The sequence below is a fragment of the Nycticebus coucang genome, chromosome 17 (genome assembly GCF_027406575.1).
Source record: "Nycticebus coucang isolate mNycCou1 chromosome 17, mNycCou1.pri, whole genome shotgun sequence".
NCBI classification, from domain to species: Eukaryota; Metazoa; Chordata; class Mammalia; order Primates; family Lorisidae; genus Nycticebus; species Nycticebus coucang.
Genome location: NC_069796.1, coordinates 12989779 through 13017017, shown reverse-complemented (window position 1 = coordinate 13017017; position 27239 = coordinate 12989779). Strand labels below are relative to the sequence as shown.

The following is a 27239-nucleotide window of genomic DNA, read 5'->3' as shown; positions in this document are numbered from 1 at the left end:
AATCTAAGAAAGAAAAAAAAAACAGAAAAGGACAAAGATGTTGAACTATGCACTCATCACAGATAAATACATAAAACCTTTGAAATTGTGACATAACTATTAAACTTACGGTCATGGGTACGGCCCTCATTCCCAGTTTTAGAGAGGACAAACGTTAACAGGGGTCCTCAAACTCCACATGAGGCGGTGTGATTGTATTTGTTCCCGTTTTGTTTTTTTACTTCAAAATAAGATATGTGCAGTGTGCATAGGAATTTGTTCATAGTTTTTTTTAACTACAGTCCGGCCCTCCAACTGTCTGAGGGACAATGAACTGGCCCCCTATTTAAAAAGTTTGAGGACCTCTGCTTAGCACATGGACTTACAAGCTCCTACTTTATATTTATCATATTTACATTCATATGGCATCTGTATTTTCAATGTCTTACAAATTTCCTACCTCCTATAACCTTTTTAGTAGAAATTTCACATGCTTCACATCAACTCAGAAGCAAATTCTTTTCTGGAAGGTTGAACCTATGTGTTCAGCCATTTCTGAGTTACCCAAGCCTAAGAAAATGTAGTTTAGGATATTTGTCAAGATTCTTTTCTTGTGTGTTTTGATATAATTCAAAACAGTTTAAACTTAAACCTTCAAAGCTGTTGTACACATTCCCTAAAGAGAAAAACATTCTCTGCACTCTCTGTATACATGGAGTGTGGTTATAGAGAGACTTACTCAAATCTTGAAAAAATCCTTTGGATTTCCAGACCTTTCCTACATGTTCTAGTTAGAAAAATACTTCTTTTTTCTTCTTAATCCCAAACTGCCAATCCTTTAGAAGTATTTAAAGGTAACAGCTCCTGTCTGGCTATACTGTCAGATAATATGTTTTATTTTCTGAAAATCAGAAAAAATAAAATTTAATTTAAAGTGAGATACCTGTAGATTTGACTCTTGGGCTTTCGTCCTTAAGCAAATATTATTGAGTAGTAGGGCAGTCTGTTTTCTATTGCTTATAACAGAATACTAGGTAATTTAATAAAAAAAAAACCATTTACTTCTTATAGTTCTGGAAGCTGAGAAGTTCAAGGTCAAGGGGATACATTTGGTAAAAGCCTTCTCACTGGTGGAAATGCTCTGTAGAGTACTATGGCAGCCCAGGGTTATCATATGGCAAGGGGACTAAGCGTGCTAGCTCAGGTCTCTCTTTCTCTTCTTTCTTCCCCCCACACCCCCCCCCCCCGCAAACCTGAAATGCTCCAATAAAGCCGCCAGTTTCACTCCCGTGATAACCCATTAATCCATGAGTGGATTGCTCCATTTATGAGGACAGAGCCCCCATGACCCAACCATCTCTCAATTCTGTCACATTGGGGATTAAGTTTCAACATGAGTTTTGGAAGGGACAGTCAAACCACAGCATTCTGCCCCTGTCCCCCTTCCCCCACCACATATCCTTCTCAAATACAAATACATTTATTCCATTCCCATAGTTCTAAAGTTTTAATTTGTTCCAGCACCAACTCAAAAGTCCAAAGTCCAGAGTTTCACCTATGAAATTAAAGCAAGTTATCTGCTTTCAAGATGCAATGGTAGTACAGGCGTAAAATCCCAAGTGAAAAGGGAGGAGGAGGCAAAAAGAAAGGAGTGTCAGGCCCCCAAGAAAGCCCAAAACCCAGCAAGGCAGATACTACGTTTTAAAGTAGAGAATAATCTTTTTTGACTCCATGTGCTGCTTCCTGAACACATTGGGATAAGTGTTGAGCCCCCATGCTCTAGACAGTCCTGCTGCAATGGTTTTTCTGGATGTAGTCTACATGGCTGCTAATCCAGGTTGGAGTCTGATACCTGGAGCTTTTCCAGACGGCACTGCATGCTACTGCTGACTCCACGGTTCTGGGTCCCAGTGGTGGTCCCACTCTCAGGGCTCTACCAGGCACTACCCCAGTGAGAACTCTGCAGTGGCCTTGCTTCCAGGCCTCCATTATGCTTTGCCCTCTGGTGGGAACTCTGTAGCAGCTGGCACTCTGCTTAGCATTTTACTACCCTGTTTCTCCAAAAATAAGACAGTGTCTTATATTAATTTTTGCTTAGCATTTTACTACCCTGTTTCCCCAAAAATAAGACAGTGTCTTATATTAATTTTTGTTCCCAAAGATGTGCTAGGTCTTATTTTCAGGGGATGTCTTATTTTTGCATGAAGAAGAATACGGTACACATTTATTGTTAAATGAAAATAAAGGAAATTTATTACCTGTATATGGTACGGTAGTTCGGTAGTTGTCAACACAAACCAGACAAACTGTGAATCCTACCTTCAGTCATCATGAGGGCGGCCGTGAGCATCAGGCAGTGTCACCAGAGACAGACCAGCACGCACCACCTTCGCTGCGCGCCGTCCGCTCTGATCCTCCTGTTCTTGTACACGCATCTGCAAAAGTCTCTTCCTCTCTCCCACCCCGTGCTCACCGCTCACTCCGACCTCCCTCCACCTCCACGCAGCAGTGATGTTAGGACTCCGCATAATGTCACTGGTTGCTAGACGCCAGTCAGGATAAGTTAATTTTCATTCCGAGACAGAGCCTGGGGGGGAGGGCTTATTTTCAGGGGGATGCCTTATATTTCACCCAGAAGGAAACCTGTAAGTAGGTCTTATTTTCGGGGAAACACGGTAGTAGTGTCTCTGGACAGTGGCTGTCCCTGTGACAAGTCTTTGCCTGGGACCTGAGGTTTTCAGCAACATCCTTTGAAATCTAGGGGAAGGCTGCCAAGTCTCCCTAGCTCTTTCTTTCTGCAAACTTGCAGAACTTAGCACTGTGTGGATGCTGCAGAGTCTTACAGCTTCTATTTTCTTAAATGGTGGGTCAATCCGCACTGAGGGCTGCTTGATCCACAGAGGGAATGGTCAATATGCACTATACCATAATTTGGGAAGCAAAGATCTGAAGGGGCTCTGGGCAGCAAGCCCGTGGAGAGCACTCTGTATCTGAGCCCCCCCACCCTCCCCACCCCTCCCCGGAAAACCATTCTATCCTCTAGGTGTCTGGGCCTGTGATGGGAGGAGCAATCTGGAACTTCTCTGATGCCTTCAGGGTCTTTCTTTCATTCTTTGATGATCACTTTGCTCTGTGCCAATCTGTTTAGCAAAAGGTTGCTGGGCCACACACTTGGGTTCCTTTCTCTCTAGCATGTTTTTTCACTCTTTACATAGCCAGGCTGAAAGTTTTCCAAATCTTTCCATTATACTTTTCTTTTTGAGACAGAGTCTTACGCTGTTGCCCACAGCTCATAGTAACCACAGTCTCCTGGGCTCAAGTGATCCTTCTTGCCTGAGCCTCCTGAGTAGCCGAAACTACCGGCAACTGCCACCATGCCTGGCTAGTTTTTCTATTTTTAGTAGAGACAGGGTCTCACTCCTGCTCAGCCTGGTCTCAAACTCCTGAGCTCAAGCAGTCCACCTGCCTTGGCTTCCCAGAGTGCTAGGATTACAGGTGTGAGCCACCGCACCTGGCCTGCTTCACTTTTGATTATAAATTCTGTAAGTTTTTTTTCCCTTTCACAACTTAATGTAAGGGGTTAACAGTAGCCATGCTACAGCCTGAATGCTTTACTGCTTAGATATTTCTTCTACCAGTTATCCTACTTTATCACTGTCAAGTCCAGCCTTTCACAAAGCATTCAGGAACAGACCGAGTTCGGCCAAATTCTTTGACAATTTAAAACAAGGATGATCTTTCTTTCAGTTTCCGATATCCAGTTCGTCATTTCCATGAGACCTGTCAGAATGACCTTTACTGTTCATACTGCTATCAGCATTCTGGTAACCACCTAACCAATTTCTAAGGAGTTCCAAACTTTCCCTAGTCTTTGTGCCTCCTAAGCCCTCCCCAGAACCTAAGCTTTTTCTAGACTGCTACTCCAAAATCTTCGAGCCTTTGCTCATTACCTAGGCCCAAAGCTGCTTGCACATTTTCAGGTATTATCAGTAATACCCACTCATGGTACCAATTTCCTATCTTAGTCTGTTTTCTGTTTATAATAGAATACCCCAAACTGGGATAATTTACAAAGAAATGACATTTATTTCCTACAGTTCTGGAAGCTATGAAGTCTAGGGGTCACATTTGGTGAGAGCCTTCTTGCTGGTGGAGACTGTCTGCAAAGTCCTGGGGTCGTATAGGGCATCGCATGATGAGGGGCTGAGTGTGCTAGCTCATGTCTCTCTTCCTCTTCTTATAAAGCCATCATCCCACTCCCAGGATAACCCATTCATTCATTAACCTATTAAGCTGTGAGTGTTTATTTGATTTATGAGGACAGAGACCTCCTGACTCAACGACCTCTTCAAGACTCCATCTCTTAAAACTGCCACATTGGAGATTAAGTTTCAACATGAATTTTGGAGAGGACAAACATTCAAACTGTAGCAGGTGGACTTAGAAGCTTTTTATAAGAAGATATCCTATTTGTTGTATGTTCATAAATGCCCCTAAATACTGGGAACAGAATTAAAAAGAACTAAAGTAGTGAATAAGTGGACCCGGTACAGAGAGGGGGAGGCCACTTCTTTCGGACCTGACAGACCCAAGGTATACGGACTTGTTTCAGTTATCCATTACCGCATAACAGATCACCTTGAAGCTCAGAGGATTAAAACAACAATAATTCCTTTTTTTTTTTAATTGTTGGGGATTCATTGAGGGTACAATAAGCTAGGTTACACTGATTGCATTTGTTAGGTAATGTCCCTCTTGCAATCATGTCTTGCCCCCAGAAAGTGTGGCACGCACCAAGGCCCCACCCCACTCCCTCCTATCATCAGAGCTCTAGGGATTGGCTGGACTTTGCTAGGACCTCTCATTTGGTTGCAGCATTTAGGGCTAAGATGATCTCTCTCTCCTGTCTGGCACCTGGTCTGGGAAGGCTCACACACCTGGGGGCTAGAACAGCTAGGCTCTTTGGCCATCTCTTTTTGTCTTTACTTGTTCTCTGTATGGTTTCTCCAGCATGGCAACTTCAGGGTAGCCAAACTTCAAGGCAGCTCAGGGTAAGAGAGTCAGATGGATCCACACTGCCTTTTCTAATCTACCTCAGAAGTCAAGGCAATCAGATTTCAACCTAGATTCAGGAAGGGACAACAGATCCCACCTCTCGATGAGAGGTGCATCAAAGAATCTGTGACATATTTTAAAACCGCCAGAGGACTTCATAAGCCTCTGGCAGAAAATCTGGGACAGAATAATGAGTCAGTCACTAAACCACAAATTGCCTCATCGCGGTTCCCCTTCTGCTGAAGTGTAAGGAGAGTGGAATGTTTAAGGATTCTTGCTCTGGAGTTTGCCTAGGCTTGTCTCTGCCCTGACATTTTACTAAGCCTGGAACCTTGAGCAGGTCTTGGTACCTCGATTTTCCTAACTTTAAATTGGGGATGATGAGAGCTAACATTTATTGAGCACTTAGTAGGTATCAAGCATTGTCCTGTCTGCATCATATATGATCTTTTATCCTCATGATAGCCCTGGTAGGTACGTATCTGCATCCTGAGTTACAGAGTTTATAATAAAAGAGGCATCTTCCAGGTAGTGTGGGTCAATTGACATCATCTATCACCTCTCTTGATGTTCTAAAATGTTGCAGAAAAATTCCAGTGATGCCTGACTAACAGAGCATGCCCCTTCCAGAAGGGGACCCAAGGTGCACAATGTCACACAGGAGCGCCTACTGTTCCGGGTCCTGGGTGGAAGCCAAGGTCGGGGCTAAGTGGGTCAGATTTCTTGACGAGTGTCAAAGATTCAGAAAAAGGCCAACCATTCTGAGTCTCGTTTAGGGCTATGGAAGAACCCAGTGCATCCTGGAGAGTGGGATCACAAAGCGCCGTTTTGAGTTTGCAAAACGGGGAGGGTTTTATCTTTTTCCTGGGAAAGGAATCCGCGACTCCCGGCGGTCGGAGGAGTTCTGCCGCGAAGACTCCCATCCCCTGCCTGGAGCTCTCCCCACGTCCGGGGCCCGCGAAAAGTGGCCGGGTGCACGCTGCGAACCCCCGTTCCGCGGGCCTCCTGTGGATTCTGCAGGAGGATTCTCTGTGGATTCTCGTCGCCCTCCTCGGCTCCCCGACTCCTAGGGGCACTTTCCCCTCCTCCGGCTCCCCACCGGCTCGGGTGATTCCCCTGGAGCGCCCATCCTCCCAGCCCGGGCAAAACCCGGAGAGGTGGACTCCGTCGCCCGGAGCGCCCCGGCGGCCACTGGGCATGCTCCGTCGCCAGGCAGGTTCGGGGCCGCGAGCCGCCCTCGCGCCCAGCGGGTTCCTGCTCCCGCCGCGCGTCCTCCCCTCCCGAGCCGGCGGCGGGCGCATGATGGCGGCGGCCGCGAGCGGCAGCAGCGGCGGCGGCGGCGGCTGCAGCAGCAGCGACACGTCCAGCACCGGCGAGGAGGAGAGGATGCGGCGCCTCTTCCAGACGTGCGACGGCGACGGGGACGGGTACATCAGCAGGTAGGCGGGGAGGACGAGACCCGGCGCGGGGAGACCAGCCCCGCGCGCCGCCCTTGACCCTGCGCTGCCCCCGCGCCCCACCTTCCAGCAAGTTGCTCGCAAGCTCCCGGGAAAAGTTGACCGCGACTCCGCGAGCGCGCCGCGGGCGGGCCTCCGAGGCCGAGGGCTGCTCTGTTCACCTTCTGGGGGGCCAGTTGGTCCAACTTTTCCCAGCGGTGTCTTTGTCTGGGCGTCGGGAGACGTCGCTTTAGGATGCGAGCCCGCCCGGGGTCTCGGAGCGCTCGTCCCCCGGGGAACGGGGTCCGGCCGCGGGTCTAGGTAGGAGGGGCTGCCCTGCCGCTGTCTCGGGCCCCGGGGTGTCGAGTGGCCGTGGACCCGGCAGCGACCTTCCCCGCGGCTCTGTGGACTTCCCCGGGGCCGTGCGGGGAGTGGATGCGCGCTCAGTGACAGGCGGACACGAAAAGAACCTGTGAAAAACTTTCCCGTGGCGCAGAGCCCCAGAATTTAAAACTTCAGAGCCCAAAGAATGGGAATGGCTTGTCTCCCGGCATTGATTTAAACACACTAGTCCGAGCGGAACGCAGCGCTCAAGAGCAAACTGGGTTGGGTAGGAGGCGAGTCTGGAATATAGACCCTACTCCCTACTCGGCTCTGGGCACCGACTTGGGGAGCCCCGGGAGTGTCTCTCCGCACCGCTGTGCCTCCGCTCATAGCACTTGAGGGTTTTGCTTCCAGACCCCTTATACCACCTACAGGGCTGTTGTGGCTTCGTGTCTCTGGCCACGGCCAAATAATTACTTCTGCCCAAATTTGTGTTATTAATCAGACACTGATGGTGACGCAGACGATCGTAATGTATTACGATATGCTTCTATGAAACATTGACACTGGACGCTGAAGACTTAGTACTCGCCGAAATTTGAATTGCCTTCCACGTAGGAGGCAGCCTAAATTGTGTATTTCACGTTTCTCAGCTATTGTCTTGTGCCGTCTAAGATCAATCTAAAATCTGGGGCTGCTTTCTGCTGATTTTCTTTGCCCATCTAAAGGAAAATAGAGTGGGAAATTTTCCTCCTGAATTTTTAAAGAAGCTCTCTGAAACAAGTAATTTAACATTAGAATTTGACAGTTACAAAAAGAATGATTTATTTGGGACTCAATTTTGGTCATTCTTAGGTGAATTTTATTTACTTTTCTAAAGTTCCACTGAGAAACATAGAAAGGTAACATTATTCTTTCCTGGAGTGGAAAAATAAAAAGAAAGACATATAACATTATGGAGGAGTTCTGTTCCGAAGTAAAAATACATAATTCTGATGGACTCCACATAGATTTTTATATGAAAGTCTTTCTCTATTTTGGTCCTGGGATAAAGATTTCATTATATAGTTTGCTTTTTTATTGTTTTCCTATTTGAAAGATTATTATCTTATTTGTGATAGTAAAAGCAATCTACATTCACATTTGGATGCAAAAAGAATTTAATTTTACACAGGGAAGAGTTGTATGGAAAACTAGCAGCATTCTGTCCTCCTTCACGCTAGTCTGGCCTATTAGTACATTGTTTTATCTCATCTATACTTTCTGGATAAATGCTCCTATTATTTTCAGTGATGTACCCTAGAGGATAGATCTGTAGACATAATTTGAAGACTATGTTTTGGTTAGGCATTGTGTGTAAGAGGGTGGCAATAAAGAAGGGGTTTGGGGTTAGAGTAGAAATTGGCTTGGAGCCAGTGGCACGGTGGTTATGGAGCCAGCCACATACACGGAGGCTGGCGGGTTTGAATCCAGCCTGGGCCAGCTAAACAACAATGACAACTGGGACAAAAAATGGCCAGGCATTGTGGCGGGCATCTGTAGTCCTGGCTTCTTGAGAGGCTGAGGCAGGAGAATCACTTGCACCCAAGAGTTTGAGGTTGCTGTGAACTGTGACGCCACAGCACATGGTGAGACTGTCTCAAAAAAGAAAAAGAAAAAGAAATTGGCTAGGGAGAAAACTGTTAACATTCCTTGAGCCACATTATTTTAACGTATCTGCTTGAAAGTTGCAACCCTAAACTATAACTTTAATTGTGAGTGGAATTGCTCTAGAAATGATCCTGTGGCAGAATTTCCATGCAGGAGGAGTTTAGGAGTTTCTTGCAAGACCAAGGAAGTTGTCTGGGAGTCTGTTTACATAGCAAGCACATTTTTTACCTAGAAGGTATGTTTATTTGCTATGGCTTGAGGAATAGGGTTAATGAAGACATGGGTCATTAAGTTACTCCCTCTCTGAAGCTGCTTTCTACACTGCCTCTGTTTAATGACCTTTACTTACCACTCTGTAGTGGGTGATAGGGTTGTGAATTTTTCATTAAACATGAGAGTTGGACTTGCTATATTAAAACTTTAAACAGTTTGGATTCTTCAAAAGATATTAAGTATATGCTCATGGTAGACAGTTGTATCCGTTAGCATTTCGTTCAGCTATTTCTCATTGCAGAAACCTAACCACAGTCAAGTAGGGGTTGGATTGGTCACCTAGCAGAAGTCTGAGTTTGACTATCCAGGCTGGGCAACAGCTCTCCCATGTTGTCCAAGCCCGGCTTTCGCCTATCTTTCCTCGTCACCATTCTTCACATAAAGCATCCATCCCCCTGGTTATCTCGTACTCCAAAGGTGATCGCTCCATCTCCATGCCTCTGGCTTTCATCTATCTTTCCTCATCACCATTCTTCAAATAAAGCATCCATCCCCCTGGTTATCTCGTACTCCAAAGGGGATCGCTCCATCTCCATGCCTCTTCCCCAAGATCTAGGGAAGATGTAGAAGTTGAAGCGAGTGGTGCCTGTGTCCTTAAAGCAGAGCTTTCTCAGATCCCTTAATTATGTCAAACTACATCACCTAACCATACCTGCAAGCAGTGGAATCTGAGGAAGCATGTAATTCTTCTAGGCACACTGCCTCCTAAACAAAATCTGGGTTCTGTTATTGAGAGCAGAAAATAGATATTAAGAGGGCAAGCAGCAATCACCGTGCATAATAAGACCTCCATGATAACCTACATTTGACTGTATTGGCCCTAGTCCTCTGCCTCACCTTCATTCTGAAATAAGAGTGGGCTAGAAGTCTTAACCTTGGAGTGAGGGTTAGTGGCAGAGAGGCTGGTTGGTGAAGGGAAATGCCAGGAAGGTGAAGGGTGGAACTCTGTACCTTCAGTGTTCTCTTGACCCAGTCTTCCACATCAGGCCGACAAAAAAGGCATCCGCTAACTGGAGATGTCTGGAATTGCTGCTTCTGCCAAGGAACTTCCAGGCTGTCAAAGGATCTGGAACCGTGCCCATCAATAGTTAAGGTCGAGCAGAAGACTACCAGATAGTGCCCAGTTGCCCCTGGAGCAGGGGAGTATTTAGTTAGGCTGCACGGTGGGACTGTACCAGGTACAGTATGCATTTCATCGACCTTATGACTTAACCCTCTGTTTTATGGTATAGAGTTTTTGGGACCCTTGTATATTGGGCTACAGGAGGTTGTGGAGGTTATCTTACTTTATTGACATAATTTTCCCTTTGGAATTTTAAAGCTCTTTGTTTTACCCTTCAGTGCAAGAAACTACTTAATGTTGGACATATCTTTGACAGATGTCTAAAACCAACACTATGTTGTTATCTAGTCCCCAAGTCTCACCTCAAACATAGTACTTAGAGAGAGCTTCCCTGACCCCTAAATCAAACGAGGTTCTCTGGATCCTGTCTTTATTCCCCATTGTGGTACCGATTGCTTTCTTTACAACTTATAATTGCATTTCTATTGGCTACTTTGCCTATTTATTGTCATTTTTCTATTAAAAGTAGGCTCATTAGTACAGGAATCACGTCTGTTTTGTTAAAACAGTATACCCAGTACCTCGCACAATATTTTCTGTGTAGCGCACAATCAATAAATTCTGATGAAAAATGACCAAGAATGAACAGTGGTATTTTCACGCACATTCAAAAATCTTTCAATTGGGCGGCGCCTGTGGCTCAAGGAGTAGGGCGCCGGTCCCATATGCCGGAGGTGGCGGGTTCAAACCTAGCCCCGGCCAAAAAACAAAAACAAAAATCTTTCAATTATTTTCATTTCCAAACATATACCATGTCTTATGAAATATTTTTGTGTATCTTTTATGAAATATTTTTGTGTATCTTTTGTTAAAGATTATGAATATTTTCCTTTAAAAATAACTTCTTTGAGATTAAAGATATTCTTATTTTTGAAAACTTGGAAAATATATAAATATATAAAAATAAAATCAAAATCATCTAATTTATAATCAAGGAATATCATTTCTATTTTCCCAGTGATACATCTGCACAATGTCATTCCTCTAGTACATAAAATATAATTGGATATGTGGAAAAATGTTACAAGTTCACATATAGGAAAACTTAATATTGTTAAGATGGCAATACCCTGCCCCCCCAAATTGATCTTCAGAATCAATACAATTCTTCCGAGAATTCTAGCTGCTGCTTTGTCTGCAAAATTGACAAGCTGATCCCAAAATTCGTGGAAACTCAAGGGACTCAGAATAGTCAAAACAATCCTGGAAAAAAGAAAAAGGTGGGGGCGGTGCCCGTGGCTCAAAGGAGTAGGGCGCCAGCCCCATATACCCGAGGTGGTGGGTTCAAACCCAGTCCCGGCCAAAAACTGCAAAAAAAAAAAGAGGTAGAAGATCCATACTTCCCAATTTCAAAACATAGTTTAAAGCAACAGTAATTGAGACAGTGTAGTGTGGTACCAGCATAAAGATAGAGAAATAGATCAGTGGAATAGAATTGAGAATGTAGAAATTAACCCATATATCCATGGCCAGTTGATTTACCACAAAGGTGCCAAGGTGAGATGCCGAGATCAAGGATGAAGTAGGGAAAAAATAGTTAACAGGGCTGGGACAACAACATGGTCAGTGTGTAAAAGAATGAAGCTGGTGAACGCCCACACAAGGGAAAACCTCAATTAAATTCAAGTTGGGGGACAGGGAGAGAGAGGAAGAGGGAGGGGGTTTGGTGTGCTTTCACCTAACAGGCCCAGTGTAAGGGTACATGGCACCTCCTGGGTAGGGGCCACAACTGCAACAGAAACTCTACCTAACAAATGCAAACAATGTAAGCTAATTTTTTGTAACCTCACATTCATCTGAAATTTAAAAAGAATGAAGTTCATCTCATCATATGCAAAAATTAACTGAAATAGATCAAAAACTTAAATGTAAAAGCTAATACCATTAAACTCTTAGAAGAAAACACGGAGCTCAGTCTTTGTGAACTTGAATTTGGCCATGGATTCTTGTATGTGATACCAAAAGCACAAGCCACAAAAGAAAAAAAAATAGATAAATTGGCCTTCCTCAAAAATTTTAAGGTTTATGCTTCAAGAGATACTATCATAAAAGTGAAAGACAACCTGCAGAATGGGAATATTTACAATACAGTTATAAAAAAAAATACCAATTTTGGAATGGACAAAGGATCTGAATAGACATTTCCCCAAAGAGGACGTGCAAATTGCCAATAAACACATGAAAAGATGTTGAACATTAATAGCCGCCAAGGAAATGCAAATCAAAGCTACAGTGATATAGCACTTTACACCCAGTAGGATGGCTATAATCAGAAAGTCAGGTAATAGCAAGCGTTGACAAGGATGTGAAGAAATCAGACCCCTCATAAACTGATGGTAGCAATGTGAAATGGTGCAGCTACTTTGGAAAACTATCTAGCAGTTTCTCAAACACTTAAATGTAGACTTGTCATATGATCCAGCAAGTCTATTCCTAGATAAATAAGCAAGAGAATAGAAAATTATGTCCCCCCAATGTTCACAGCAGCATTGTTTATAGTAGTCAAAAGATGTAAACAACCCAAACGAACGTCATCTGATGAATTAATAAAGAAGATGTGGTATGTTCATATAATGGAATATTATTTAGTCATACAAAGAGATGAAGTCTAATACATGCTACAGTATGTATGAACCTTGAAAACATTAATGCTAAGTGAAAGAATCCAGTCACAAAAGACCATGTATTGTATGATTTCATTTATATGAAATGTCCAGAATAGACAGTTTTTTAGAGACAGAAAATAGATTATGATTGCAGTGGGAGGAAGGGGGTTTGGGAAATGGGAGCCAAAGAGTACAAAGTTCCTTTTTTGAAATGATAAAAGTGTTCTAAAATTGATTGTGGTGACAGTTGTACAACTCTATGAATATACTAAAACACCATTGGATTTTAAATAAATAAATTTTATGGTATGTGAAGTATAGTTCAACAAAGTTGTTACAATAAAGATTGGAAAATGTGATTTACAATTGTTGTAATATTCCATTATTTATAGCACAAATGATAGGCAACACAGTTAAGTCCTCCTGAGTACAGGGCCCGTCACTTGTCCAGGGGGCCATGATTGGGGATATATTTGACCCCACAGCCATCTAGGATGAGCTGCTTCTCAGCCACCATGTCTTCAAATTCACTTGAGTTAAACTTAGTAAAACCCCATTTCTTGGAGATGTGGAGATGTGAATCTTCTGGTGGCCAGGGAACTTGAACTTGGCCCTGTGTAGGGCCTCAATCACATGCTCCTTGGTCTGCAGTTTGGTGTGGATGGACATGATGACTTGGCCAATGTGAACCCAGGCCACAGTGCCCTGGGGCTTTCCAAAGGCACCACTCATCCCTGTCTGGAGCCTAGACTTGGGACAGCACAAGGTCTAACACATGAACATGTATCAGAAGGAATGTCTCCAAGGACCCTTAGAGGAACATATATAAGCAACAGGCTGCATACGCTACCAAGGAGGCTGCTGTTTGCAGCCACTGCACACCAGGCCCCCATGAGGAAGATATTCAGGTTTTTTCTCATTATTTGCTTTGGAATTTCATTAAATCTAAGTTCCAAAAGACAAGGATAATACAACATTATTTCATGTACCAATTAATCTATGGTAAAATACTTCTTGACACCTAGAATTTTTATTTCATTTTTATTGAAAGGATTCCTTTAAAATTCTTTATAGATGTTTACTGCATTTCACTCTTATACACATATAAAAAAGGAAAATAGGCTAATTGAATTGTTTAAAATAATCCTAGAATTTCTTCACATTGAAAATGCAGTCTTCTCAACCACAGTTGAATTCTGAGCATTAGTATGTTTCTTTACTGATATCAACCTCTGTGGCATGAAAACATTAAGGGATGCAGCATTTCTTCATAGAGTGCTCCACTATATTCCATAGCATTTTTCTTCTAAGATGCTGACAACCCTTTCTGCAAGTCTTTTTTTTTTTTTTTTAAATCATAACTGTATACATTTTTATGATCATGGGGTATCATACACTCGCTTCATAAACCATTTGACACATTTTTATCACAGTGGTTAACATAGCCTTTCCGGTGTTATCTCAGTTACTGTGCCAAAACATTTACATTCTACCTTTACCAAGTTTCGCAAATACCCCTGTAATATGCACCACAGGTGTGATCCCACCGATCCCCCTCCCTCTACCCACCCCCCTCCCTTTCCCACTTCCCCCTATTGTTAAGTTGTAGCTGAGCTTACATGAAACCTTTCTGCAAGTCTTGATGTTGGTACTCCTAACCTTACCAGGGGTGTCAATGAAATTTTCTCAGACAGTAATCAAGGCTTGTATTCTCAAGGAAGCTTTGAGAGTTGCAGCTAACTAGTCTTGTTCCCAGGAATAAAACATGATTCACCATGAGTGAGCAGTGGTAACTATGTGTTGGCCACGAGGCCAACAGTAACTATAAGGTACATGCAGATTTCACAATGTTCAACTAGGCATCTTAGAAGTTTTGAAATACATGGTACTTTATGTAACACTAGAATCAATGTGTTCATTGTTCCACGTGCTATATTGTTAAAGAATTAGTCAAAACTGAAATTATCAGTGAAATTCATGAACTTAAATTGCTTGCAAACTATGCTCAGTCTTCTTTAAACAACAGAAACAACTACAACGAAAGACTTTGAGGTTTAGTGGAGACTGTGGTAGTGTGTTTAAATAAAGAAGTACAGCTTTGGTGGGCATGGTGGCTCACGCCTGTAATCCCAGCATTGGGGAGGCAGAGGTGGGTAGATTGCCTGAGCTTACAGGTTCGAGACCAGCCTGAGCCAGAGTGAGACCTTGTCTCTAAAAAATAGCTGGGGGCTGTGGCGTGTGCCTGTATTCCCAGCTACTTGGGAGGCTGAGGCAAGAGGATTACTTGAACTCAGGAGTTTGAGGTTGCTGTGAGCTAAGACACCACAGTACTTTACCAGGAGTGACCAAGTGAGACTCTATCTAAAAAAAAAAAAAAAGAGAGAAAGCTGAGGCTTTATATATTAAACATACTTTACTATCCCCCCCATTCAGTATTAGTAGAAATCGGATTGAGGGAGGAAAGAAAGGAAAGTCATCTGGCTTTGAGATGGTTAAGGAGCCCCGTGAACAAAAGGTAAATGGAATAAAAAGACTATGACCTCTAGATTCCTTTCTCCTGGCAAAATGGATTCCTATGACATAAGGATAAAACAAGCATATATTCATTCTTCTTGAAGGAATAACTCTGGAACACAATTTTTAAAAGAGAACATTTGGTGAGATTCAAAAAGCAGCACAACCAAAGCCAGACTTGGAAGAAAGTGGATAGCAGTGAAAGCCTCAAGGCTGTAATCAAACCAGAATGCCACTAATTAAAGTATAATCCGAACCTAAGTGGGAGAAAAAAGAAGAAAAAAGAAAAATCATTAAAATTCCAAGAAGACCAGCCATAAAACAGTCAGCCTGCCAAAATAGTAATAAGTCAAAGGAAAATAAGATCCTATTTCATTTTTTAATTAGGTTTAAAAAAACTCACATGACTCCCCTGGAGATAGCCTGGGATAAAAAGTAGAGCTCTACTTAGGATTGTAAAGTAACATGGGAGAGAGGATTGTGAAGAGGACAAATTAGACATCACATAACCCAAAAGAGCCTACTCTGATATGCAGTATTTCCCAATTATTGATATGCAATAAAATGAACCCAACCCACTTTAATGTATATTTCAATGAATTTTGACAAATTTATATACCCCTATAATGATCGCCGCAATCAAGACTGATTTTCATAACCCCCAAAAGTTTCCCGGGCCCCTTCCTGGTCAATCTGTATCCCAGTCTGGGCCTGCAATCCTAGATCTGCTTTCTGTCACTTTACTTTAGATTTGCCTTTCAGTATTTCATACAAATGGAATCATACAGCTTGTATTATTTTGCATACTACTTTTTTCAAACAGCATCTGCTCATGAGATTCATGCAGATTGTTAAATATATCAGTAGTTCCTTTCTTTGTATTGCTAACATTCCATTGTATGAATGTTCAACAGTTTATTTGTTCATTTAATAGTGGACATTTGGTTTGCATCTAGCTTGAGGCTATTATGAATAAAGGTACTATGAACATTCATAAATGAAACCCCATTATTTCAGAGAAACAAGGTCCTCTATTTAAGATAGAGCTAACATTTATGGACAGCTCACTAGGTATTTATATAGCTTATACTATAATGCTCACAGTAGCCATGCCAGATAGAAGCTGCAGAAGCAAAAGGAAAGAAAGTGGATAATCCTGGTGGAGCAAATAGTGTGAGAGAAACCACAAAGACTGGAAGGCCCCTCTTTAGGCTAGTAAGAGACTGCAGCCTGAGGAAAATGGTACCTCATTAATAGATCACAATTGTTCTTCCCTTAAAGCCCGGAGCTTCCAAACTTCAGTCACTTTTCTACCTTCTTTGTGATGTTTCCATATCTCTGAGCCCAATCTCTCCCTTGAATTTAAGACAGCTATATGCAGTAACTGCCTGCTTCACGTGCGTGTCTGATGACATCTTTCACTTAACCATGTACAGAACCAAGTCCCCAGCTCTTCTCCCCAAGCTGCTCCTTCCTCAGGCTTCTCCATTACAGTAAATGGCTACTCCCTGGTTAGAGGCTCAAGTCAAAACCATCTTGTGTTCTCTTTTCAAACACTACATCCTGGCTAAGTGTGGTGGCTCATGCCTGTAATCCTAGCACCCTGGGAGGCTGAGGTGGGAGGATTGCTTGATGTCAGGAGTTCAAGACCAGCAAGAGTAAGACTCCTGTCTCCGCTAAAAAAAATAGTCGGGCATGGTGGTGCACACCCAGCTGCTCAGCTGGCTGGGGCAAGAGAATCACTTGAGCTCAAGAGTTTGAGGTTGGAGTAGCTATGACAACACCAATGAACTCTAGCCCAGGTGATGTAAACAAGAACCTGTCTCAAAACAAACAAACAAAAAAAAACAGAACAGAACAAAACGAAACCACTGGATCCACTCCATCAGCAGTCCTACCAACTCTTTAAAATATAGCTAGTATCCAACCATTTCTCGTCCCTTCTATCACGGAGGTCCTAACTCATCTCTCCTCACTAAAATTATTGTGATGAGCTTCCACTTTTACCTGGCTCCCTCTACATCCCACATGTTCAGACCTATGCATACAGCAGCCAGGTAACCTACTCAAGTATCTTCAGTTCATGTTACTCCTCTGAAGCATAATGGAAAGAGCACTTGGTTAGAGTCAGGGAAGTTGGGTTTACTCTGGGTGTCCAACCCTTTTCTTCCTCTTCTGCATATTGGAAGATTAAGAGTTGTCTAGGGTCACACATTAAGTACAGAAACACTAAAGACAGCTGATGAGCCCAAAAAAAGGTCCGTGCATCATTTTCATGATATCCAAGTCAAACAGGTCTCAAATAATCCTCATGTGGCTCATGGGCCATAGGTTGGACACCCCTCCCAGGCTTTGCCACTAATTAGCTATGTGTCTTGGTACCAGACCCTGCCTATGTCTTAGTTTTCATACCAAAAAGTAGAGTGATAATTGTATTTTTCAGTTGTATTCATATTGTGTTTTTTATCTCTAGAAGTTCCATTTGAACATATGGAACATATTTATAATAACTTAGCAGGATTTTTGTTGTTGTTTTTTGAGACAGAGTCTTGCTCTGTTGCCCAGGCTTGAGCACCATGACATCAGCCTAGCTCACAGCAACTTCAGCCTCCCGGGCTCAAGTGATCATCTCGCCTCTGGCCTCCTGAGTAGCTGGGACTACAGGCACATACCACCATACCTGGGGTCTCACTCTTGCTCAAGCTGGAACTTAAAAGGATTTTCAAATCCTTGTCTGATAATTCCATCATCTCTGGGTCCATTTCTATTGATTGATTTTTCTCCTGATTATGAGACAGGCTTCTTTCTTTGCATGCCTGGTAATTTTTGATGAGATGTAAGACATTTTAACTTATTGGGTGCTGGGTTTTATTTCTGGTGTTGTATTCCTATACTTGTTCTGGCATGCAGATGAGTTTGGATCTTTTGAAAGCTTGCCTTTAATCTTTGTTTGGTGGGACCCACAGCAACGCTTAGGCTAAGGCTGATTTGGCCTCAGCAGATCTCTAGAACTCTCAGTTTCTAAGTTCTTCCTTCCTCTTCCCTTTGCCCAACAAATTATATCTGTCTTGGCTTCCTTGAACTTTGTTCTCTCTCTCCTCAACTCACTGAGACCAGTGGGTGTAGTTTGAATTCCCCTTTCTGTTCTGCAGCTGTAAGCCTACAGGCAGTGAGTTGATGCAATTGCAGGCTCACCTTGCTAGTTTGCGTTTAGTCATGGATCATTGTTTTGTGCTGTCTGTTATGTAATACTTAAAAATCATTGTTTGATGCATTTTGTTTGGTTTTCTAGTTGTTTTAGGTAGGAGGGTAAATCTAGCTTCTGTGATTCTATCATAGCCTGTGGTAGAGTCCTGCTTCTCTTTACTAACTGTTCCCAAGTGAGCCTAACTATTTGGAAGCACCCTATTTATTAAGTTTTTGTATAATTTTAAAGTAACAATTACAGCAATACTTCAATCAACTTGCCTGCTACGTATGGCCAAGGCCCCATCCATATCTTTTCTTTTACTAGCTGATACTATTGGGACCTAGGCTCAGTGTTAAGCAAACACTTTTTATGCATGATCTCACTACTCAGAATAGCCCCCTTGAAAGTGGAATTATTACATGCAACTCAAAGGTGAGGAAAACTGGCTCAGAATTATTATTTTGTTATTTTCTGAAGATGCTACAGTTAGTAAGACTTGAACTTAAAATCATATCTTGTTCTCAGATGAAGGTCTTAACTACTCCTTGATGCTGCTCCTCAGATATATTTCTTTATTTTCTTTATTTTTAAATAGCCCTATTGAGATATAATTTGCATACTCTACAATTAACCCATTTAAAGCCTATGATTCAATGATTCAATGGTCTTTAGTATATTCACAGAGTTGTGCAACAATTACTGCAGTCAGTTTTAGAATAGTTGTATCACCTCAGAAAGAAACCCATACGCATTGACAGTCATTCCCCATTTCCCCAACCTCTCTAGCCCTAACCACTAATCTACTGCCTCTATAGGTTTGCCCTCTGGGGACAGTTCACATAAACGAAATCATACATTATGTGGCCTTGTGTGTTTGTGTTTTGGTATTGTACCCAAGAAGGCATTGTGTAACCAAAGATTACAAAGAATTATTCAAATATTTTCTTCTGAAAGTTTTAGAGTTTCAGTTCTTATACTTAAGTCTATATTCCATTTTGAGTTAATTTTTGTATGTGGTGTGAAGAACAGCTCCAACTTTATTCTTTTGAAAGTGGATATTCAGCTGTCAGCAGCCATTTGTTGAAAAGACTGTTCTTTTCCCATTTTCTGGATACCCTTGTCAAAAATCAATCAACCATAAATGATTTCTGGATTTTCAGCTCTTTTCCATTGATCTATATGCCTATCCTTATACAAGGACCACACTGTCTTGTTTATTGTTTTGTTATTGTTGTTAGTTTTGAAATTGGGAGGTGTGAATTATCTAACTCCATTCTTCTTTTTCAAGATTGCTAGGCTATTCTCTAGCCTATGAATTTTAGGATTAGCTTGTTGATCTCTTCAAAAAGGCAGCTGAAAGAGTTATTGAGCAAACAGGCTCACAGGCTGAGGCACACAGAGGCCAACACCAAGCGCCATCGTCTTTTGAGAAAAGAAAGGCTTTATTGCAAAACTAGTCAGCAAGGAGACAGGAGCAAGCTCAAATCTGTCTCCTCCGTTTGGGGTCAGTGGCAAATTTATGGGTTCCAAAGTCAAGAGAAAGGATTTCGGAATTCTAGCTTCGTAAGGTTTGATTAGAAGGTTTTAAATTCAACCATTTATGAAAGGGTATGTTGAAACGTATTTTAGTCTCAGATCTTTGGGGCCACCAGACCCCTGGCTTCTGAAAGGGTTCTGATGGTCTCATTCTGTCATATCCCATGGTCTTCTTGCTTCCAAGGGGGAGGATTTGTTGGCTTCAGGTGTTGTTAGAGGTCAAAGCTTTTTCCATTGCCCATACTATAGCTACATACTTGCAGTTCTGGTTCTGTGATACCTACAAGGTAACTTGACATTTTGTTGTTAACAGAGTATCCCCAATTTGGGCTGGTCCCACAGTTACACGAGTTTTATAGGGATTGTGTTGAATCTGTAAATCAGTTTATTCACATGCTTTTTTAGTAACGATGTTTTTCAGGGTGTTTTTGTTTTTTCCTCTGGCCCACAGTTTTATTTTACAGAGTTTTTATTTTGAGTGGATGTGCTAGTGAACGTCTAAAGTAACAATGCCATATGTTTATAGAAACCTTTATAGTTTACAATCAGTCCATACATTATTTCATGTAATCTTTGTAACAGTTATTAATGACTATTTTAAGGTGAGGAGTCAAGATAATATAGCTTCTTGAGGCCCTTTTTCCACTGTATATGCAAAGTCTTTAAGTTCTTTATATTGTTAATTTAATAAAGCTCATGCAATCTATGCATATAACACAATTATACTTGTACTCCATACATTTATACAAATAAAAACAAATTACCAAAGCTCTGTGGAGAGGATGACTTCTTATTTTATCACTGGCTTCTTGGCATTAGTAGTAATGGCATTTTAAAACTTGGTACAGGCATTTGCATTCTAAATGAAGTTACAGGCATGGGAGTCTCAGCAGGAGAGCCTCTGTTGTTCCATAAATTGAAAATCTCTTTAAGTCTTAGCCTCTGAGTGAAGCCATATGGAGAGAAAGAGCATTTCCTTATAGAACAGTTGATTGTCAGCTTCTCATTGTCATTTCAAAAATGTCAGTTTAGGTATGTAAATGAGTCATTACTAAATTCGTGCCCTTGTTGACAGATAACTCTAACTGATGGAGGAAACAAAAGTGGGTAAGTAGAAGGACTCTGGACCTATTTGTTTTTCAAACATTTGGATCCCTTTTCACCTAACAAAGTGAAAAAAATAAATGGAACACATTTCTAAATTGACCAATAAGCATGAAATCTGTCTGATGTGACAGTTGTTGCTAAGGGTGGCTCTCAGTTGAATATTCAGTTGTGAAACTGTGGCTTGGAAGATTCTATTAATAAATGAACTTTGTGTTTAATTATTTAAAACATTCACATCAACAATGTAGGAGACACTTGGAAAAGCATTTTAGATTTGATGTTGGTGTTAATTGGGCACCTGTTCAACAGTGGGCAGGTGAATTACTTAGGACACCTGTTGTCTGTCTATTGTTTAAAAGGTTGACACACACATACACACACACACACAAGGTCCACACGCCCAAATTTATAGTACAGATGAAGGACATGGGAAAATGGAGTGAAGGAAAGCATTTCTGTTAAATGTCAGACTTTTGCATTTATTTACAAAAATTTAGGACTTATTTCTGGGAAATGACAACAGAATACTCCACATTAGAGATTAATGCTTTTAAGCAAGGGTTTTATTTTTACGAAGGTATTTACTCTTAACTTGAGTTTATGTCACAGTAATAAACAGCATGAAAATCACGGTGAGACTGTTTTGGGGAAAGTACTCTTCTAAAAAACATATTGGCAGTTTGACGTTTATTATACATTTATTATAGGAAATCGATGATGCTCACCCTCTCCTTCCTTAATCTCCTAAGCGCCTTCATCACTAACTAGAGTTATTGTCCTAATAGTCTAACCTGCAGGCTTCCCCCAGCCCGGCAGCCCCCAGGCAGTCATTTTTATGTAACACAAAATCAAACAGGCGGTTCTTCCTAAAATCCTTCAACAGTTGCCTGTTCCTTACTGATAAGTTCAGACTTCTTCTGGGGCATTTAATTCAAGGCCTGTGCGTCTGGCGCGGTGACCATGCTGCTCTCCTGTGTTAGCTCTTGCTACACTTCTCCCAATGCTCCAAGCAACAGTGCTCTGCCCACGCAGCTCCCCTCCCCCTATCTACCTGCTCAGCACCTTCTCGTTTTTCCTAGAGTCAGTTTCTTTGCAGCTGTTCCTCTCTGGACACTTCCCCGGTGCCCCAGCACCCTGCACCCACTGCCTGCACCAGCTACTCACATTGGATATACTCATTATCGTTATTTCCTTTTCCGCATGTTCAAGGCAAAGACTCTATTTTTGTGTCTTTTTTTCTTTGTAACTTATGCACCCAACACTTAATAGGAACATTTCAAATGCTTGAGAATTTTAGAAAAAAAAAATTGTGGGGTTTTCATCCAATGGAGAAGCAGCTGAGGGATTTATATGCTACATATTGGAAAATGCATATTGTGTGCATTTTACCTTATCTAAAATATTAGTGTGACAGGAATTCACTGCCCCTGTTAGTAAGTAGCCATGTGACTTTCGACAAGTCACCCAAAATTTTCTAATCAGTATCTTCTCCTTTTAGGACTTTTCCTGTCAGCTTTTCCGGGACTGAAATCATCTGGATTTTATGGATTGTAGGTACCAGCTCAGGATTTTACCTTTCTTTTTTTTTTTTTTGGCCAGGGCTGGGTTTGAACCTGCCACCTCAGACATATAGGGCTGGCGTCCTACTCCTTTGAGCCACAGGCGCCGCCCTCCAGCTCAGGATTTTAGTGGTAGCACATTCTTATGAAAAAGCATACTTTTTAAATTAGTCTCTCTATGCAAAAGTCTGGTGTTTGTTTATGAGCTAACCTTGATGAATCCGTAGTTTCTCTTTATTAGTACTTGTTTTTATCTAATAGCCTTTAATTCCATCCACTAATAGTATTTTCAAAAGCATTGAACTGTCAGTGAAGATTTATTGTCAGCTCTTAAGTAAAGGTGATGAGATGGAGAGAAGTTAAAAACGACGTTTACTTTTGTTCTAGTTGTCATTGAAAAGTTGAGGGCCAGCTGCCCACACTGTTCTGTCTTGACTATTTGAGGGTATATAAAAGCTTAGAGAGAGAAAATTCTCAAATTAATATTTTGTAGTCTACTTTTCATAGGCTATCCCTTTATGTAATTATAGAGGTATTCACAGTAAGCCAATACTGTATTGAAAAGTGGTAGCAGAATGAATATAAAGGAAAACACCCAATAATGACTTGTATTACCGTAATTTCTATTCAGTTTCTCTCACCGAGCAGTAGAGTATAAGCTTCATGAATGTGACAACATTGTCCTTGTAGCTCTCACACCACCTGACACCATCCCTACACCATCCCTTGTCTGTAGATTCTAAATCAACATTGAGTGAATAAACTGATGGATTCAAACTGCCTTAAAACAAAATAGGATACTGCTTCCACACTCCCAAGATGGTATTTTGATTTTTCTCATTTTTAAAATAGAGGAAAACTCCTGTATCATGTCAACCTGACTCTAACTATACACTTAACATGCTTCAGGAATTACCATCTGTGAAATAGCGTGGAATGGGGAAATCTCAGAGAATATTGCCTCTTGGTCTTGTAAATTAGTTTGGAAAGCTCTTGATTTTGCTGATACAAATTACAGTTGCCTTAAAGGAAAAATTTGCTCTTCACCATCATTTGTCACTTTATAGATTTTCTTCTAAATCTTCAGCACTTGCAGCATCAGATGACCATCATACCAGAAGAAATTTAAGAGTATTAATTTTTGTTGTTAGATATTCATTAAATGTACACTGGATGCACAGAGGAATACAAAGATGAAGATATTAAGGATATTGCCTTTTAGGAGTAGTTGGTCTTATGCAGTAAGTACACACAGGCAAAAACAAGGAGAAATGCAAAGTGCTTAGGAAGGTTCAGAGAGAGGAGAATAAATAATCAGCGGGGCTTGACTGGTGGATATTATCCTAATTAGGCCTCAGTATGTTGCAAGAAATCTGTGCCTGGTTCAGAATGCCCTTCTATGCCGTGTCCTTTGCTTCTAGCCAGATTGGTGCTATGAGGGCTCACGTTTCTCCCTGCCGCTGCTGCTCCTTTCCAAAGACCACAAATGCAGAGTAGGACACAGATAGACGCAGAGAAAAGACCCCCCAGAGACAGAGGAGACAGCATCTACCAGCCAGGAAGAGAGCGGCCTCAGAAGGAAACCAACTCTGCCAGCTTTGATTTTGGACTTCTAACCTCCAGAAGCCATAGAAGATAAATTTATGTTGTGTAAGCCACCCAGTCAGTGTTCCTTTGTTATGGCAGTGCTAGCAAACTAATACCCCCTTCCACTAATACCCCCATATCTGGGTTGATGTACTATTAATTGCCTTCTAGAGTTTACTTTGCCATCAGATGTCTGTAAAAGTGCCCATTTCCTTCTATATTCAGTAATGTTAAATATTATAACCTTTTTGAACCTCCATCAGTCTAACATCTGAATATGGTATTGCATTATTTAATTGTATAATTCTTTGAGTTCTAGTGAGTTTGGACATCTTATTTATTTATTATTTATATTTCTTTTTTTTTTTTTTTTGGCGGGGGCTGGGTTTGAACACGCAACCTCCGGCATATGGGACCGGCGCCCTACTCCTTGAGCCACAGGCGCCACCCTATTATTTATATTTCTAATTGATGAATCTTCTCTTTGACTATTTTTTCCATTAGGTAATTTGTATTTTTCTTTTTGATTTGTAAAAGGTATTTTGTGTATTAGGGATGTTAATCTTACGTCAGATTATAAGCATTTCCCTAAAATATTTGTTTTCCTTTGAAATTTGTGTTATCTTTTATAAAATATGAACTTTAAACTGTAATATAGACAAATCTGTCACTATCAGCCCTTTTCTTCACTGTCTTCGTCTTACTTTTGCACATATCTTTATCTACCAAACCCACTAGATAAACACTGACATTGTCTTTTTATAGGTGTCTTATGGGCTCATGGTCTAATAAATATCTAATACCTCAGAAATTTATGAATATGACACAAAACATAATTTTTCCCCAAATGTTTAACCAGTTATCCTAATTCCATTTAATAAATCCTTACTGATTTGAAACTGTACCAACTTTAAAAAACATACACCTGCATATGATTATGGATCCTCCATTTTCCTCTTATTAATCTATCTGTTCTTAATACTGTCGCTTTACTGCCAGGCACGGTGGGTCACGCCTGTAATTCCACAACCGTGGGAGCCTGAGGTGGGAGGATTGCTTGAGCCTAGGAGTTTGAGGCTTGTCTGAGCGAGAGGGAGACCTGGACTCATGAAAAAACTTGAAAAACTCAGCTGGGCACCACAGCCAGCACCTGTAATCCCAGCAGCTTTGGCTTCAGATGCTGAGGCAGCAGGATGCCCACAGCCTGAGTCTGAAGTTGCAGTGAGCGAAGACACCATAGCACTCTGCTCAGGGCATAGAGTAGAACTCTGTCTCGACCAAAAAAAAAAACAAAAAATTGTTGCATTATAATCGACTGTCTTTTTCATTGCCACCCTCTCCAGAAAAAACCCATCTTGGCTATTTTCATCCATCTTTTTCCTCCCAAAAGAACTTTTGAAATTCTATTGAATTACTTGGAATTGGTATACATTTCTAAATTAATTTGCAAAGAATTGGTATCTCTGCAAGCCAATTTTTTTCCTGAGAGGGATTATGTATCTCTATACTAAAATCTTTTTATGACACTCAGTGGTTTTTTTATTCTTCTTCTTTTTTTTTTTTTTTTTTGTTGAGGCAGAGTCTCACTGTCTTGCTCTTGGTAGAGTTCTGTGGGCATCACAGCTCACAGCAACCTCAAACTCTTGGGCTCAAGCAAGTCTCTTGCCTCAGCCTCCCAAGTAGCTGGGACTACAGGCACCTGCCACAACTCCTGGCTGTTTTTTGTTGCAGTTGTCATTGTCATTTAGCAGGCCCGGGCTGGGTTCGAACCCGCCAGCCTCGGTGTATGTGGCGGGTGCTGTAACCACTATGCTACAGGCGCTGAGCCTCAGTGTTTTTTTTTTCATATAATCCATTTATACTTTCTTTTTTTATTTTGCTAATCTTTCCTCCCAATTTTGTTGCTATGATGAATGGAACTTTTTTCAAGCTGGTGCGTTCAAAGAAGGAGGCCAGTAGGGCTGGAGCCAGGAAAGGAAGCAGAGATGAGAAGTAGGGAGGGACGAGATTCTACCGCCTTGTAGATTATTGTAAGGATTTTGTCTTTTAATGGATCCTGTTGGATTATCTCCACTTACTACTTTTATTTTCTCACTTCTCATCAACTCCACACCCACTCAGTTCTGTAATCTGTCACCCTTATCGTTCCCTATTGTCACGCCACTGAATTGACGCCAAGGTCACTAGTGACCTCGTCAGCACATGAAGGGGGCATTTTCAGCCCTTCCTCTGTTACCTTTTGCCCCTGGTTGCGTCGCCCCTTTCCCGCCTCTGGAAGCACCGTCTTCTCTGGCTCCACTGACCCGCCGTCTTCTCCTCGCTGTTCTCCCATCTCTCTGGCTCATCTTTTCTATCTCGTTTGCAGGCTCGCCCTCTTCTACCTAGCTAGTGAGTGTCAGAATGTCTCAAGGCATTAACTTTGGCCCCCTGGTAACCATACAATTCTCTCTAGGCATTTACATTTTGTCCCTCTGATTTTCGTGTTTCAGCTTCAGTTATCCCGGGCTGTGCCGATGACTCCCATAGTAAATATCTAGCCTACACCTCTTTTCTGGGTCTCGGACCTGCATAACATCATTGACTCAGTTGCCTATAAATTATCTCCCACCAGGTATTTCTAAAGCATCTTGAACTGCACACATCCAATATTGGATTCACACTCTCCCCCTCCCACTCTTGCTCTGTCAGTGAACGTGACCACTGCCTACCCACTTATTATGCATAAGAAAGTCTGGGCATCATCCTTGACATCCCCTTTACCATCAACTCCCATGTTGATTTCATCACCAAATCTTATTCCCGTATTTTCCATCCTTTTTTTTTTTTTTTTTTTGAGACAAAGTCTCACTGCCCAATGCAGTTGTCATTGTTTGGTTGGCCCGGGCTGGGTTCGAACCAACCACCCTCGGTGTATGTGGTTGGCGCTATAACCACTGTGCTACAGGCACTGAGCCAGTATTTTACATTTTAAATCTTCCTCAAATCTGTCTTTCCATCTCTATCGTAATTCTTTCACTTGCAGTACTACAAATACTCCTAACTGGCCTTTCCTTAGCTCTTTGGCCCCTCTCCTGCTGATCCTCCACACTGTAGCCAGAGAGATCTTTTTGAAAGGCCAACCTGCTCACCTCATGCTCACCTAAGTTAAGTTAAATCCTTAACTTAGAGAACAAAGACCCTGCATGGTTCCGGCCCTCTTTCCTCTCCTGGCTCAATATGCTGCCTCCGCTCCAGGCTCCCTCTACACCAACCACTCCAGACTTTTCTCAATTTCCTTTTGTCTGTGTGTTCTGCTCTCAA

The 27239-nt window shown here is 41.9% G+C and overlaps 1 protein-coding gene and 1 non-coding gene across 2 annotated transcripts in view; one reads left to right on the top strand and one right to left on the bottom strand.

Moving 5' to 3' along the window:
• The first annotated feature begins 6333 nt into the window (after window positions 1-6333).
• Window positions 6334-27239, top strand: part of MCC (MCC regulator of WNT signaling pathway) — a 425555-nt gene continuing 404649 nt past the window's right edge. The window contains exon 1 of the mRNA XM_053566014.1: window positions 6334-6473. Coding sequence (XP_053421989.1) covers window positions 6334-6473 — 140 coding nt within the window. The remainder of the gene's footprint in view (window positions 6474-27239) is intronic.
• On the bottom strand, window positions 13240-13375 carry LOC128569409 (small nucleolar RNA SNORA70). The gene has a single exon (XR_008375362.1). It is a non-coding gene; the product is annotated as a small nucleolar RNA SNORA70 (small nucleolar RNA).